The 16,507-nt window shown below is 41.9% G+C and overlaps 1 protein-coding gene across 1 annotated transcript; it reads right to left on the bottom strand.

Moving 5' to 3' along the window:
- Positions 1–9,165: 9,165 nt before the first annotated feature.
- On the bottom strand, positions 9,166–16,177 carry GOT1L1 (glutamic-oxaloacetic transaminase 1 like 1). The gene is made up of 9 exons (XM_027864982.1): positions 16,063–16,177; positions 15,176–15,357; positions 12,726–12,837; positions 12,220–12,329; positions 11,942–12,034; positions 11,694–11,844; positions 11,161–11,326; positions 10,151–10,293; positions 9,166–9,437 (listed from the first exon to the last, which is right to left on the bottom strand). Exons 1-9 carry the CDS (start codon positions 16,175–16,177, stop codon positions 9,166–9,168), a joined length of 1,344 nt encoding a protein of 447 aa, XP_027720783.1.
- Between the last annotated feature and the right edge of the window lie 330 nt (positions 16,178–16,507).

Here is a 16,507-nt window from a genome sequence, read left to right as displayed (position 1 = left end):
GAGATATGTCTGTACTTGATAAATGTCTTCTGACTGAATGTTAGATTAGTGAATAAAGAAAAATCTGAAATTCAATAAAACCTGTCACATGATTGTGAAACTTCAAGACTACAATAACAAAAATATTGGCAACATGCAGGTGGATGAAAGACATCACACATCAAAAACACCAATTCAGATTTATAAGATTTTTCTACAAAAATGAGAAACAGAAAAAGCTGGAAATCACATTCTAAGTGTTTCATAATTCTAAATATTATGATTTAGAAAGTTAAGGGAAATATAACTTAATCTCAAATTCAGCTTTCCTAGCGAAGGTAATAATTCTTTTCTAAAACAAAAAAAGAAACACTTAAAAATCAAGATAACTTTGAGCAATTCATGAAAAAAGATCCAGTGCTCAGAGCAACTTTTGACATGGAAAAATAACAGCAGTATGCAAGATCTTTGAAAGATTTAAAGGCTGAAGAGAATAAAATTAAGACCATCTGGAATATCCTTGGACTGTCAAGTATTGTAATCGACAGCTATGTATAGAATTAATAATCTAAAGGGATGGGAATTTTGTTTAGTGTTTGCTTTTGTTTTTGTTAATATGATGAGGGGACTGGCCAATGGGGGCCCAGTCCTCAGAACATGTTTCTTATCCACTTACCATATAGTGAAAAAAGAAATTGACTGCTAAGAAGGAACTGAGTCTACCTACAAAAGGTTCCAAGGGAATAACATGACATCTCTCTCTTTCTCTTTCTCTCTGTCTCTGTCTCTTCTCTCCTCCCCACCCCCCACTGGTGACTCTCCAGTGAGGAGGCTGAAATGCTTTAAACCTCTGGGTAGGAAGTCCTCTCCCTTATTTGTCAGGTGGCCCAAAACACATGGTGCCTATATCTCTTCAGTCCGTTTTATATTTATTCTTTACTAATTGTATGTGAATGAGTTTCTTTCTTTTTTTAATTAAATTTTCTTTTCTTTTCCCAAAGATTCACTTTCTCTCTCTCCTACCCTTAACCTCACACACACAATGAGAAAACAAAACAAATATGTTAGATGAGTTTCAGAGGCAGAAAAGACACAGCTATAACCCTGGTAAACTTCAAAAGGTTGGAAGAGCCACTAAAAGTTCAGCAAAAAGAATCCATAATAGAATTTGCTGACATCTGAGTCCAGTGAGAGGCTAATCTTAAAAAATGACCTGCTTGACATTGCCCTGAAGTGAATTGACCTTGCTACCAAGAACTTTGGGTCCTCTAATGACCATTTTAAGTTGGAGTTCACTTCCCACAGTGACCAAGGTATAGAGATTAAAGTATGATCTGGTTTGGGAGGTTTTTGTTTTGTCCTTTGACTCTCAGATATATCACCAATAAAATTGTCCAGTCATTTTTCAGTCATGTCTGATTCTTTGTGAACCTAATTGAAGTTTTCTTGGCAAAGATACTGGAGTAGTTTGCCATTTCTTAATCCAGTGCATTCTATATATGAGGAAACTGAGGCAAACAGGGTTAAGTGACTTGCCCAGGGTAACACAACTAGTAAGTGAATGAGACCAGATTTGAACTCAGGAAGATGAGTCTTCCTGATTCCAGGCCCAGTGCTCTATCCACTAAGCCAACTAGCTATTCATCATCAGTAAATATCCCTTTGTAAAACCTAATTGATATTAATTGATTATCAATGCTATTTATACTGATCAAAATAAAATGGTCAAAATCATATTGTAGCACTAGTTACTTGTTAGATGATATTTGGGAGATGGTATTTGTGACATGATATAAAGGTGAGCATAAGGAATTGGAGGCTTGAGCGTCACAGTACTAGAGAAAAGACATCTTAATCTCCTTCCCTAGATCCCTGAGAGGAGATGGAGCTGGGCCCTGGAGACTGGAGTTGCTAGTCCCAAGTGAGCGTTGGGAGGGTAGCTCCAGTAAATCATCTCTCTTGGCCTCAGTTTCCTCAGTTATCAAACAAGGGTGGTGAACTAAATGGAAGTTTTCTTCAAGCTCTAAATGGATGAAGTTATGATTCTATGACACCCTCACCCCCCTCAAACAAACAAACAAAAAATCCAAACACTACATCTCTAATTTCCTTGTTTCTGTTGAAAGTATCACCATCCTTCTAGTCATTCAGGTTCATAACCTTGGGATCATCCTTGACCCATCTTTCTCCATCAGATCTCATATCCAATCATTTGTCAGGTTCTATTTCTTTTATCTCTACAATGTCTCATATACCCATCCCCTACTCTCCACTTCTATTGCACAACCTTAGTTCAAGTCTTCATCACCTCTCGTGAAGACAGCAGTAATAGCCTCTTTGCTGCCTTTTCTACCTCTAGGGCTCTCTCCTCTCTAATCATCCACACACCTGCTGGTGTAATCTTCCCTGGCTTATTTGTCTCAACTCATACTTCTTTTAGTCTGCATTCCAGCCAAACTAAACAATTTGTCGCACCTTGTTCTCACCCAGATCTCCCCCTTCTCTGTGCCATTAATCATGCTTTTATCCATGCCTGGAATGGGTTCTTCCCTGTCTCTGCCTATTGGAACTCCTCTCTTTCTTCAAGGCCTAATTCTGGTTCTACCTGCTTCATAAAATCTTCTCAGATGACCTCTTCCTTCTCAAACTGACCAATTGACTGCTTCCTTCTCAAAATTCTCATAGTATTTTAGAACTCTCTTTTGTATATTATATTCATTTTTGTATACATCTTAGTCACCTCTTCAAATGTGGAGCCAGGGGCTTCATCTTATTCCATTTTCTATCTTCAGAGTCTGACAAATTTCCTTGCATGTGTTACAGGCTTAATAAATGTTTGTGCAATGGAACTGAATTTTTATCCAACAAGGATGCCTGACAAGTTACACATCTGGTTTCTTTCACCTTCTGAAAGATAAAATTATTACCAGAACAAATCAATAATTTATCGGACAGAAAGACAACCGCTTAGTTGAAGTCACTCACAGCTATGGTTCTGTGTCAGCTTTGGAGTTTGTGTTAGGAACATATTATCCAATGCTTCTAGTGAGCCTAGAGATTTGTAATATAATCCTACCACTATATTATTCTTCTTCCTCCCTCCTTTGATCCTCACCCAAATACCATCAACCATGTTAACTCCACTGCCCCCTTCAGGTTTATGAATTTCTGCACAAGTGAACGCCTTCTTGATGTTCAAAGACAGCTTGCAGCCCTAGCATAGGGAATGGTCAAAGAAAATGCCTAGAACACAGAGAAAGATCGTCTTATTCTTGGAACAGCCAGGAAGCCAGTGTCACTGGGTCAAAGAATACATGTTGGAGAGTAAGGTGTAAGAAGACTGGAAAGGTTAAGAAGGGCCAAATAGAGCTTTTTGTATTTGTTCAGGCAATAGGAAACCACTGGTGTTTATTGATTAGAGAGGCAACAGGATCCAACCTACATTTTAGGAAAATCAGTCAGTCAATAATAAACATTTATTAAGCATCTACTATATGCCAGACACTCTGAAAATATTTTATTTACTCATTTTAAAATTTTCTATTTTGTGTATGTTATATAATTTTTAATAATGAAATAATATTGAAAATATTTTATTTACTCATTTAAAAATTTTGCAGACACTGTGCTAAGTAAGCACTGGTAATAAAAAAAAAGGCAAAAGACAATCCCTGCACTCAAGGAGCTCACATGCTAATGGAGGAGACAACAGCAAACAAGGCTAAGCTCCTTAGCTGGAGATAATCATTAGAGAGAAGGCATTAGAATTAAAGCGGATTGGAAAAGGCTTCCTGTAGAAGGTGGGGATTTTAGGAGGGACTTAAAAGAAACCAGAGAGATCAGTAGTCAGAGTGGAGGAGGGAGGACATCCCAGGCATGGGGTATAGCCAGAGAAAATGCCCTGAATCAGGAGATGGAGAACCTTGAGCAAAATAGGGCAAGGAGATCAGAGTCACTGGATCGAAGAGTGTGTAGGGGGCCAGTGGGGAGAAAAGGTAAGAAGACTGGAAGAGTATGGGAGGCAGGTTATAGAGGACTTGGAATGCCAAACAAAGAACTTTTAGATTTCATCCTGGAAGTAATAGGGAGCCATTGGAGTTTATCGAGTGGAGTTGCAGGGTGACATGGTCAGAACTGAACTTTAAAAAGATAAATGTGGCAGCTGAGTGGAGGATGGATTGGAATCAGCAGAGACTTGAGGCAGGAAGACCAACCAGCAGGCTATTGCAATAGTTCAGGCTTGAGGTAATGTGGGCAGGTAGAAGTCTAGTACAGTGGAACATAGAGCAGGAAGCAGGTTCAGAAAAAGTGTTTTTAAAATATCACCAGAAAATATCAGATGCTCTGCAGCATAAAGTGCACGAGTTGTCTCTCCAAATATCTTCCCTCGATACTCACGTCCCCAGTGTATGTGCCCCTATGCTTGATCCCTGCATATGTCTACTCTGCAGGTGATAGCATGGATATCTATCTGTAGAAGAGTTTGCCCCGAGTTTATGGAGGGAATGTGCCATTGATGCTTTTGTTTTATGCTATTTCATTAAATGCTTTATTTGGTGTTCAAAGCCCTTCTTAACCTAGCCCCCTCCTACCTTTCCAGTCTTCTGACTCCTTATTCCCCACTGCATACTCTTCAATCTGGTGCCATTGGCCTCCTGGCTGTTCCACAAACAAGACATTCCATCTCTTATCTCCAGGCATTTTCACTGGATGTCCCCCATGCCTGGAATATTCTTCCTCCTCTGCTCTGACTACTAACCACTCTGGTTTCCTTTAAGTCCCAACTAAAATCCCTTCTTTTACAAGACTTTCCTAACTCCTCTTAATTCTAGTGCTTTCCTTCTGTTAATTATTTTCTATTTATCCTGTATATAGCTTTCTTTGCATATATGTATTTGCATACTCTCTCCCTGTTATGTTGGAAGCTCCTCAAGATCAGGGTCTGTCTTTTGCCTCTTTTTGTATCCTCAGTGCCTGGCACATAATAAGCACTTAATAAATGTTGATTGATTGATCAAATTGTTTCTTCTGGGGAAACACACATAGTTAATTAAAGCCTTTTAGGCAACTAAATGGGGCAGTATATAGGGAATTGGACTTGGAGCCAGAAAGACCTTGGCATAAATTGTCCTCAGTCACTAGTAAGTGACCTCTTTCAGCCTCAGGCCTCAATTTTAAAAAGGAATAATAACAGCACCTCCCCCATCCCTCCATGATTTTTGCAAGGATCAAATGAGATAACATATATAATAAAGCACTTTGCAGACTTTAAAGAGCCTAGCTCTTATTATTTAACCATTGAGTTCCAAAGATAGAATCCTTAAAGGGTGATACATAAAGTGATGTTGTCTCAGTAACTTGAAAGCTTTTTCGAATGGGATCCAAAGTTACCTGATACATTGAATGAGCCAGACAGGAAATTATGTCCCTTCCATTACTAGTAAAAGTGAACACATCAGTAGGAGACTCCTGAGCTATGGTTTTGAGTGGATAGAGACACACAGAATATCTTGAACCTAAAGTAAACTTTCTGGATGCCCTATGTGTGAGGAGGGCGTATATTTATGCTAAAAATGCATATTCAGTTGTTGTCCTTCATTCTGGAAGAGGACCAAAATGATGTCACTATGTTAGTCAAGTTACAGTGTGTCCAACTGTAGCTGACCAGACCAATATGAACTCGGGATGCTCTACCACAGGTCAGTCATAAATAGTCCATGGGAACATTTGGGGGTGCATGCTCTAAATCTACACATCTTCCATTTCTTTTAAACTACAGTAATCCTGCTTCGCTCATAGAGCACAGCACCTTCTCTGATGAAGGTTGTTTGTCCTTCATTCTAGAAGAGAATCAATGGCATCATGAGTGTGATGTCTTGGCTTGCATGAGAATTGGATTTGAGTGAGGCAAAGCTGTGCAAAGTCATCAGTCTCACTCTGTCTTTCTTCCTCAATCATCAGAGTCCAGTGGCAAGACAAAGGTCAAGATGACTGGTGATAGCCCAGAATGAGTAGCAAGGAGCTGCAACCACAATGTGGGGGAGTTTGGTTAAGTTGTATCCTGTGCTGGTACCCCTGACCAATACCACTTCACTTCTAGTCAGAGTGGTATGTTTATAAGTAGCCAGCATAAAGGGGCAATAGCAGGAAATAAGACTGCAAAAGAGGAGCCCAGAAGTCATATGCAAACCATCCCAAAGATAAAAGGAGCATAATTTATAAATCGTATCATATAGCAACCGAAATGCACAGTCTGGTAATATGTGCTGAATCAGCAAAAGCCATCTAGGCGCTTTTGTCAGAGTTCTGGTCCTATGGTATGTAGATTCCAGACAAATTCCAGACCTCCATAATTCCAGACCAACAGAATATCAAAAAGGAGTTGATAACTTTGAGATGATTCGGATGTGTTAATGACCTAACCCCAAGGTGGCACATGTAGGAGCTGGTCTGTTCCTTTCCCCCCCTAAAAAAACCCTATAAAAATAAAACCTCAAACTACTCCTCCTCCTCCTCCTCTTCCTCCTCCCCTCTCCCCAGCACTCTTTCATCTCCTAAGAATCCTTGCTGCTAAGTGCTCCCAATGCTAATCCATAGTTATGTGTGTGATACTCTCTGCCTCTCCCTGACCCTGTCCTCTGTCCCCACACTGTCTGCCTCGGCATCCCTCCTCACATTTCTTCATTTGTCTTTATACTTTCTGTGCTGTTTGTCCTCACACTTTTTGTGATTATTGAAGTGTAATGGCTGCCTCATTTCTCACTGCCATTCGTGGTCTTTCCCAACGAGTATCCAAAGAACCAGGCATGCCTACCCCCATTTCATAATTTCATAGATTATCAATTCAAGGCAGAAAAAAAAATCAATACTTGGACTTTGCTGTCTGTGATTACTGTGAGGTACTCAGATAGTACATGTCCAGTGAGATGTGGGTTTCTTATCTAATATCCCCAACGTGTGCTTCCCTTTCAGGGAGTCCAAGAATTGGAGGGTCTCTTTGGGGTGTAAAAGAGACTCATCAGAATGTCAGAGTGTTATCTATTAACACCAAAATATGTTTCCCTTCTGAAGCTGTAGGGTGGCACTAAAATGGGGGAATGTGTAAGATTCTATGGAAAAGCGAGACACACCAGATAGGAAGAAGTTTTGTTGATTAAAACCATAAACATGAGTTATTATCAGTATTTTATGTGTTTTCTGCATTTTCTACATTTTGGGGGCTTCTGTAAGTCCAAATAATTTTCCACATTTCATTTTCTGGGGAGCAGAAATAAAGTTGTCTTTTTACCTGGCACCTGCATTTGTTATTTTGAGAGTTTGTATGGGAATTGGGGACCCCATTTAGCCACATCAGCGGAAACCTAGACATGAACTATATTCTGAGATTTCTGAGAGTAAACTCTGGTCAAGGATATATCAGCCAAAGAGATAAGGATCTTTTGGAGCACACCCACAATTGGAACCAAGCCATGTGAGTCCAGAGCTTGGGTTATATTTATTATATACATTTTGCTGTTGTTTTACTTATAACATTCAATTTTTCAATTTAGCCAGCGGGGCAATTCCATTCAAACATTTGCCCTGCATTCTCCTGATTGGCCAGAGCCTATCACCTGGAAGCTTGATCTACTAACTGACCAACTAACTATGACCCTAATAAGAATATTCTACAACCATTGGTGCCAACCAATAAGTAAAGTATAATCTTTGAAAGCACCACTTGGGTGTTGCCATAACCTCCAGGAAAACCATAAAACTCACTTCCATAGTGGCTTGGTAGGAACATTTCTATATCTACTGGTCTGTGCAATACCTGGTCTTAAAGCCCAACTGTTCCAAAGTGACAGCATCTTTGCAGACAGGAAAACTGAAGCCTGGGCTGACTGAGCAGGAATTCTCAGTTAAGGACTGTCAAAGCAAGAGCTGCTGTCAGCCTGGACACCTTATCTCATTACAGGAGCAGAATCCTTTCAATACCCCTGTATACTTGTCTTACCATAGTCAGTCTTTGTCCTACTAGGAGCTTTCTGGCACCATATCACCAATATCCTTGTTATATTGTAAGCCCAACACATGCATATGTACATATACACATATACACATGTATTTTTAGAGGTCTGTAATAAATGCATTAGGAATTCAAAAGACAGTCCACTCATTTTTTTCCACTCAATATTTTCAATTTCAGAAATCTAAATAAGAGTAAATAAACCAAGACATAAAAACACTAATGCTCGTGGGCAGGCAAGCCAGCCTTACTAAAACAGTGAGGCACCCAGAGGGAGAGACAGGGGGTCACATGGGCTAAGTGAATCAAACCACCTCAACCACCATTTTCCCCAGACCCTAATAACAGTCTAGGACCATGAAGGCCCAGAAGCCCTGGGAATAGCATTTCTTCCCTACAGATCAACAACCCTGCTTCCAACCTGGTTCCCACAGCCATCAATGAGTGGAGCAACACTTCTGGAGGAGGACTTTGCCATCCTCACCACCAGCAACACAAATAGGTAACCCACTGCCACCTATAGGCAGGTACACCTAGAACACTAGGGTAATAGTAATGCCTCCTCTGCGCCCAGCCCTGCAGACCCCCAGCTCTGCTTCTAGTCCAGCTTCAACCGCTATCATCCAGGCAAGCAACTCTTGCGGATGGGACACTTGGCAACTGCTTTTGCCCAGGCTGCTGCCCCTGCCTCCTCAGTGCAAAGTTCTTTCCACCAAAGTCCTTGGCACTGCCAAATTGTTCGGCCTAAGAAACAGATATGGTCTTATCGGTAGAAATGACATTCATGAAGAGGTATTACCATTTGTTTTGCCTTAGAACCATGAGACCTTTCCATCTGCCTTACAACAGAAACCTCCTATGTGTGTTGTCTTGGTGATTATCTTGTTTTTCTAGTTGTAGCCTGAGGACTTTGCACATAATGAGCACTTGATGCCTTCTCACTAATTAATTCATTGCCACCTAACCAGCCCACCTTCTTTTCCCACTATACTGCCCTTTCAGGATATCTTTTATGCTACTTCTAAGGCAAAAGCCATCACCCTTAATGGTGCTACAGTCTATTTCTGGGACTCTGGCACTTATGATATGGCACCTGGGCAATGGTTGCGATGAGCAGGAAATGCTTTGCAAAAAGGAAGTATTGCAGAAAGGAGAAGCAGGCACAGGGTCTTTGAATACTACTTTTTACTCCGTAAGAGAGCAGCCAATCCTGAAAACTTGGTCCCTTCACGCTTCAACCCTGGAACCTGGAGCTCTGAATCCTCAGGTACCACTGACTCCTTGGTAGGTGGCTCCCTGGGCTGTGGGCCCGGACCTATTGCAAGGATGGCCTCGTTGATGCTCTGGGCAATGTAGTCGATGTTCTGATTGTTGATGCAGGTGAGGTTGAATTGTCCAGTCTTGGGGATGTAGATATGCTTCTTTGTGACCAGGTAGTCCACCTGATCAACTAATGAATAAACATAGAGCCCTAGTGCCTGGACCTGTTATATCCTACCCCACCTTGGGGTACATCCCTGGGGCAGGGTGGGGTAAGGAAGAGAAAACCTACTTGTTCCTAGGGTTCTAGGAAGTTTTTAAGTCAGTATCACTTTTCTCAGGTATGAATACAGATCTAGAAAGAGGCCTGTAACACTCCAAGGACCCGAAGCCTCCCCAGAGTAGTTGGAACTGGATTAAAATGTAATTGGGGAATATTTAGCAAAATAAATAAAAATACAATAGAACATAGACAACGTTAATATATAATTTTCTAAGTCAACATGTGAGTTGCAGGGATCTTTATAGAGGTTTGGTGGCTCCTGTTGGAGTGTGATGCAACTCATCTAGAACATAGGCCTACTTGGAGCATGGGAAGGATGTGATTCCCATTGGTCCTTGCCTTGAAGAACCATTGCCTCCAAAAAAAATTTAGTAAAAGATCAATAAAGTACTTTACCAAAGACCAGTGGGTGTGCTCCCCAAGGATATTATTAGCTTACCCAACTCAGGTTCTATGCATTTCTAAAATCCGCAATATATAATATATAAAATCCACTGGGGATCCCCCAAACTGGCTTTTCTGTTCAAGGCAAACAAGGACTAAAGAAGAGGGGCCATCACTGGAGCTGGACATGGGGAGAGGGGTAGGCGAGGGGAAAAGAGATCCCTTGTCCTATTTACCACTGATGCCAAGGAAGCTGTGCATCCCATCTTGTTCTGTGATATGTTCCCAGGACCCTGGCGTGCCTAGGAGTCGAAGCTTCTCCTTCACTTTCTCTCTAGTTAACATGATGTTCTCTACCACCCCTCTCAGACTTTTCTTCCTGTAGAACCCAAGGAACAAGAAAGAGATATGTAAGAATACTCACCTGCACATTCCATTTCCACCTCACCCAAGGTTAGGGATATCTGAGAACTTGCTAGAAGGAATAACCAGCCTTCCTACTTCCAGGCAATCCTATCTCAATTCTATTCTTTACAACCCTGCCCAAATAAACTTCCCAAGGTACCCTATGGAGAAAAAAGTTCTATGTTGGGAATGCCTTTGAATATATACATTGTCCTGCATACAGCAGATGCTTAATAAATGTTTGCTGAAGGAATGCAGAATATATCATTCAACCAATCAGTCCAGGAGAATGGAAGTTTCTGGAGGGCAAGGACTATTACCTTTGAATCTCTGTATCCCAGCATCCCCAGAGCCATGTGTTTGATTAATGTGTAATGAATTTAATTGAATGTAGGTTATGCTTATGTTGATATTCTGTTCTCACCTTAATGGTTATAAGGCCTTCTGGCTTCATCAAGGGCCATTAAGGAATCAGAAGAGTATTTAAACCCAAATCCTACTTAAAAATCCTGAACTTGTCAACAAATTCAACATAATAAATGCTATATTCTTCTTATGTCCTTTGAGTCCCATTCAAGTCCCTTGACCCAATACATGTTAGCTGGACTCAGTTCTCTGAACTTTGGTTTCCTTGTTTGCAAAGTGGGGATAATTGTATTATACTACCCACCTACCTCACAGGGTGGTTGTGAGAAAAGATGAGATGATGGGTGATAAATGCTACCTGAGCTGAACTAAAGTGACTTGAAATGAAGTGTATTCAGTCTGGGAGTGGGACTCTCCTAAGCTCTACATTTCTGGCTACTCTGCTCCCTTTCTATTTCTCCCCTCTGCTTCTTACCACTCTACTCTTAGGGCGGGGTTACTGAGAATGGTGGTGATCACTCTTGACCCCAAGGCAGGAGGGCTGCACCACATATACCGGGCATAGCTGTCTAGCTGGGAGCGAATATGCAGTAAGGCCTCGTTACTCAGTGCCACAGCGATCAGACAGCCTATACGCTCATCTGCATCAATCACAAACACAGCCATGTAGTCCAACAGAGCAGTCAAGCCAGAGTGTCACTGGCCCCAAAATCCTCAGCTCTCTTTAGGCCCATGGTCCCTAACCTGGGGAGAGAAAATCCATCTACCTCCAGCACTGTGCTCCAGTCCCAAAGGGAGTTCCATCCCTATGACTCTAACCCAGCTGATGAAGGAAGCCAGAGCTCCCTAAAGCATCCAGGGGCTCTCCTACTGCTGCTCCATCTTCTGGAACCCATGGTTTTCCCAAGAGAATGGTAGACTGCCAGCACGTATCTTGCTTATATATGTTCAGCTTCAAAGTCAGCACGAAGCCCTCCCTCTCCCCACTGACCCATGCCCAGATTATACCATAGAGTCCAAAAGAATTGGAAAAACACTGGCTGCAGAAGAACTCAAAGCCTTGAGACACAAAATAGCGTAAAATCTTGTTGTCCCGGTCTGGGTCACCACTGATAAAGCCCTGATCCGGCACATCGAAAAAGAGGAAAATCTGCTTTCTCTGTAGAGGGAGAGGAAAAAACTGAGACAGCTGGGGAGAGAGGGTGTGGAGGAAAGAGATGGCAGTTCAGAGAGGAGAGCAGACAGGTAGGGTTCACCTTCATGACTTTAGCCAACTTTATCCATCTTTTTCGGGGCAGGATGAAGCTTCCAGGATTGTACAGCACAACAATGCTTCTTTCAGGGGCATGCTGTAGGCAAAGATCGTGTCAGCCCTCTCACCCCGCCCCCAAGAGGTTGGTAGCAAGGATGAGGGAAATTCCACAGCTAGGAGGGAAGTATGGTGCTAAGAGGGGAGAGAGGGATGAGGTAATGGAGGAAGGAAGAGGGATCTGAGGAAGAAAAGAGAAGTAGGGAAGGGGGTGGGGCTTCCTACCTCCACTACATCAAAAAGTTTGCCTGTGTCTGAAGCCAGCTGATAAGGATCCCAGAAGGTGTACTCACGAATAATAAAGCCCATTTCCTGGAAGATGAATCCATGTTGCTCTGTGGGAACACACATACACACACACACCCTCATCCCAACCCACACATCAACCAAGATATGGGATATGGGGTGGGAGAGTAAGGCTGAAAGCTTTCAGGCTTGGAATGTGGGTCATTCATTGGCTGAACTGCCAAGCAGATGACGTAGGAGCTTGGAATGGTCAAGGAACAGAACGAGGGGAAGAAACTCTTAGCTGATTCCCAATTATCACTGGGGGAAAGTAAGGAGGAAAAAAGGTGGGATCTGGTCCCAAAGACGGAGCTGTAACAAGGGACCCTCTGGCAACCTGTCATCCTATTGGGAAAACTAAAGTCTCCAGAACAAATGAGTAGAAGAGAATAAATGTGTGGACCAGAGAATGGGAAAGAGTCCTCTTCTCCTTTGGCACCACTTACCCTTTTGTGATGGCTGCAAATACACCACTCTGGGACCCCGATGCCAATCCTTGAGGAACATTGCCGCAAGCCGAATGGCACCACTCCCACCGATAGTATGCACACCCCCTACCTACCAGTAAAGAAAATAAACAATAACAATAATACCTTTAAGCTGTATCAAATACCTTTATATTCCAAAAACTTCTACTAAATGACTACTATGTGCAAGGCTCTGTGCTTGATTCTGGGATACAAAGACAGAAAACAAATTGTGGCTGTCCTCAGTGAGCTTATAGTCACACAAATAAGGATGATAATATAAAGTAAAATGTGATAAGTGCATTGTCAGCATTATCTGTACTGCTCACCTCCCACTCTCCCCCAAAAAAACCTCTACCCCTTCTGCTAACTTTCCTACCTCTGCTGATAGCTCCATCATTCTCCCAGTTTCCCAGGCTCACTGACTGTTCCCTTTGATTCTTCTTTCTTTCTCACCTCACACATCCAGCAATTTGACAATTCCTTTTTCTTTTACTTTTGAAATAGCTTTTGAATCCAATCCCTCTTTGGCACCCCCTACTTTAACCATCCTAGTTCAAGCCCCTCTCTTTTCTGACCTAGACGATCATAACATGTTCCTAACTAGTCTTTTGGCTTCCAGTCTATCCTGTCTCCAGTACATCCCATCATCTGTCCATCTCTTTTCCTAATATACCACTATAATATCACTTCTTTATATAAAAATCTTAATTGGCTAATTAATTATCTAAGGTCAAAACTCCTGATTCTGACACTTAAGACTCTTCACAATGTAGCTCCAACCTACCTTCCTAGTTCTAATCTCAGAATATTCCCCTTTACACATTCTACATTCCTACCAAGCGGTACTCTAGTATTCTATAGCCCTTCATTTTTACCTTGCCCTCTCCCATCCCCATTCCTTTACTCAGGAATAGATTCCTTCCTAGTTCCAGCTGTTGAAGTCTTTACCTTCCTTCGATGCCCAATTCAAATACTAGCTGCTTATTGAACTCTTCAGTGACCTCTACCTCACTATCTCTACTCCCAGATGAAAGTGGCTTCTCCCTCCTCAAATGTCTTCACATAATATTCTTCCTCTAGTTCTTCTTCCTGAGTCACAGTATTCCTTCTATTATACTGATTTGTGACCCCAACACATACAACAATCAACATTAGACTGTATGAACACAGAGGACAAGCACTTTGCTATTTTTCTTTTTTGTATCCCTAATATCTAGCAGAAGGCTTTACACAGAGTAGATGCTTAATAAGTGTTGAATCTGAATTTTAAACTGGAGAAAGGAGGATGAGAGATTCAGGGTTAGAGGGATCACCCCTCACTGAGGAGTCAGAATAGGTCTCATGGAGAAGTAGAAGGAGAAAAAGGAAGAGGGGGAAAAAGAGGAGGAGAATAAAAGGAGAAAAAGAAGGAAGAGAAAAAGAATGAGGAGAAAGAGAAAGAAAGTGAAAAGGAGGTCTAGAAGGAAGAGGAGAAAGAAAAGAAGAAGAAAGAATTGGAGGAGAAAAAAGGAAGAAGAGGAAGAAAATGAAGAGGAAGAGAAGGAGAAAGAGGAAGAGGAAAAGTTCTGGGAAAAGAGGATGACCTCCTGAACTAATCTGAGCCTTGAAGGAAAAGAAGGATTTCAGTAGGAGAATAAGTGGAGGGAAGAGGAAAGGGGAGTTCATTTCAGGCATGGGAGATATCCTGTACATTTGGCTAGAACGTAGAGTATACAAAGAAGAGCAATGTGAAATAAGGGTTAGAAAAGTAGATTCAAGCCAAATTATGTAAGGCCTTGAATGTCAAATTAAAGACTTTGTATTGTATCAATAGGGAGCCCCGAAAGGTTTTGAACAGGGTAACTTCAAAAAGTTTGAAGTGCTTTTTTATTGTTGCCTCATTGAGAGACAGTGGTTTAAAACTGTAAGAACCCTGGATTAGAAGCCAGTAGACCCAAATTCTAATCTGGACCACACTCTTAACTAGGTCTAGAATCTCGGGCAAATTACTTAAAATTCAGTTTCCTTTTCCTTCCTTACTGTGGTAACACTTGCCTGGAATGGATTGTTCTGTATCCACAGACGGTTTAAGTGGTTTGTTATGCTTAATTTTTTCCTTTGGTTGGGGACATAGGTAGTAAGAAAGTCAAGTTCACTTTCTGCTGCTACCCTCTCACTAGAAATCTAACAGCCTCCCCAACACAGAGGGATTGCTCACTGGGTACCCTTCCAGATGACCAAACAGTAAAGAACTGGGGATGACCAATAATCATAGTACAGCAGAGTTCACCTAGTACAACCCCATTTTATAGATGAGGAAATTGAGAATTCCTCTCAATGAAAGGATAGATGGGAAAACCCTCTGAAGCTCAAAAGCCTTCAGGGATGCCCCTTACTTTGTTTGAGTGTAGTAGGGCAAAGTGAAGGAGAGAAAGAAGTCTTCTCACCCTGTTTTCCACAATAGCTGGGCTATGTCGGCCAACAAGTAGCTCTGTGGCCACATGAATGAATGCTTCCAAGCCGTGCTCGGGCAGGTATTCATAGCTCTGAGAAGGATCATGGGCAAGTTTCATCAGGGTCTTGGGTACCACAGGTGGAAGCCAAGGAACTTCATTTCCTGTCATGCAAACTGTGGAGGACATCAGAAAGAGAATTCTGGAAGCCACTGGTTTCCAGCAGTTTTCATGGCTTTGCAGATAGTCTGCCTAGAGCCTCATTGTCCAAGGCTTCCCTTGAGAGTTACCTGAGACAGGGGACCTTGAGTACCATTGTCTTTTTTTTCTTGGTATAATAATGTGCTATTAATGAGTGCACATAATTTCTTTTTACAAAGGTCACAGATGAACCCATTTAACAGCTGAGAGGTGACATACATACATGCAAACTATGAGTAGCCTGTATCAGATTCCACCTTTTTCAAACCATTAACCACAAGGACAAGATCCAGTTGCATATCATATTTGGAACCATTCTTGATTCAAAGGACCTAGAAACTGGGCAGATGCAGGAAAGGGCAGCTAGAATGAGCATGTAGACTGGAAGGGGTAGGATGGGCAAAAACGCCATAGTTTTTATCATGTTTCTAAAAATGTTATGGAGGACAGAGGAGGAATAGAAGGGAATGATGAAAGACCTGGATAATTTGGCACTATCTCTTTCCACTCACAACAGGACAGCCCTGTTACTAAGAAGAGAAATCACTGAGACAAAGACTTGGACCACCTTTTCCCCCACATTCCCCCTTTTCCTCCCAAGAATAAGTCAGCCCTGGCCAGAAACAATTAAAACAATATTAAACACTGAGTCCCTAAGCCTCAGCTCATGCAACATCTACCTTCATAAGCCAGGTACACCTTGTTGGGGTTCTCATCTTTTTGGAAGTCATCCAACAATCTGCCCCTTGTCTTCGGGGCAAGGGGCACATCTAAGAATACAGAAAGGGTGGGCATAATTGAGATGAAAACTGAACAAAATCTAACAGTATAGAGAACCACTTTGCTTGCTGTGTTCTCTTTGGACACCTCCCACACCCACTTCTTTCCTTCTTTTTCCTAGTTCCTGCTTTCTTCTCCAGTGGTATCAAAGGTGGCATCGAGAAGCCAGTTACCAGAGTAACATAATACCTGGATGTCAGGCACCATGGCAATGGTAGTCAACAAATGCAACTTAAACATTCCAGAAGAATGACAGAAATACCCAGTGAGAAATATGGATGATGTTAAAGATTGCCGGACTCCCAGAAATAAAAAATTAAATTCCCTTACCCATTCACCCCCACC

This window comes from Vombatus ursinus, unplaced genomic scaffold, assembly GCF_900497805.2.
Source record: "Vombatus ursinus unplaced genomic scaffold, bare-nosed wombat genome assembly UNPS02014778.1, whole genome shotgun sequence".
NCBI lineage: Eukaryota > Metazoa > Chordata > Mammalia > Diprotodontia > Vombatidae > Vombatus > Vombatus ursinus.
Note: the sequence above shows the minus strand (reverse complement) of the source record. Positions and strands in the feature narration are given on the sequence as shown.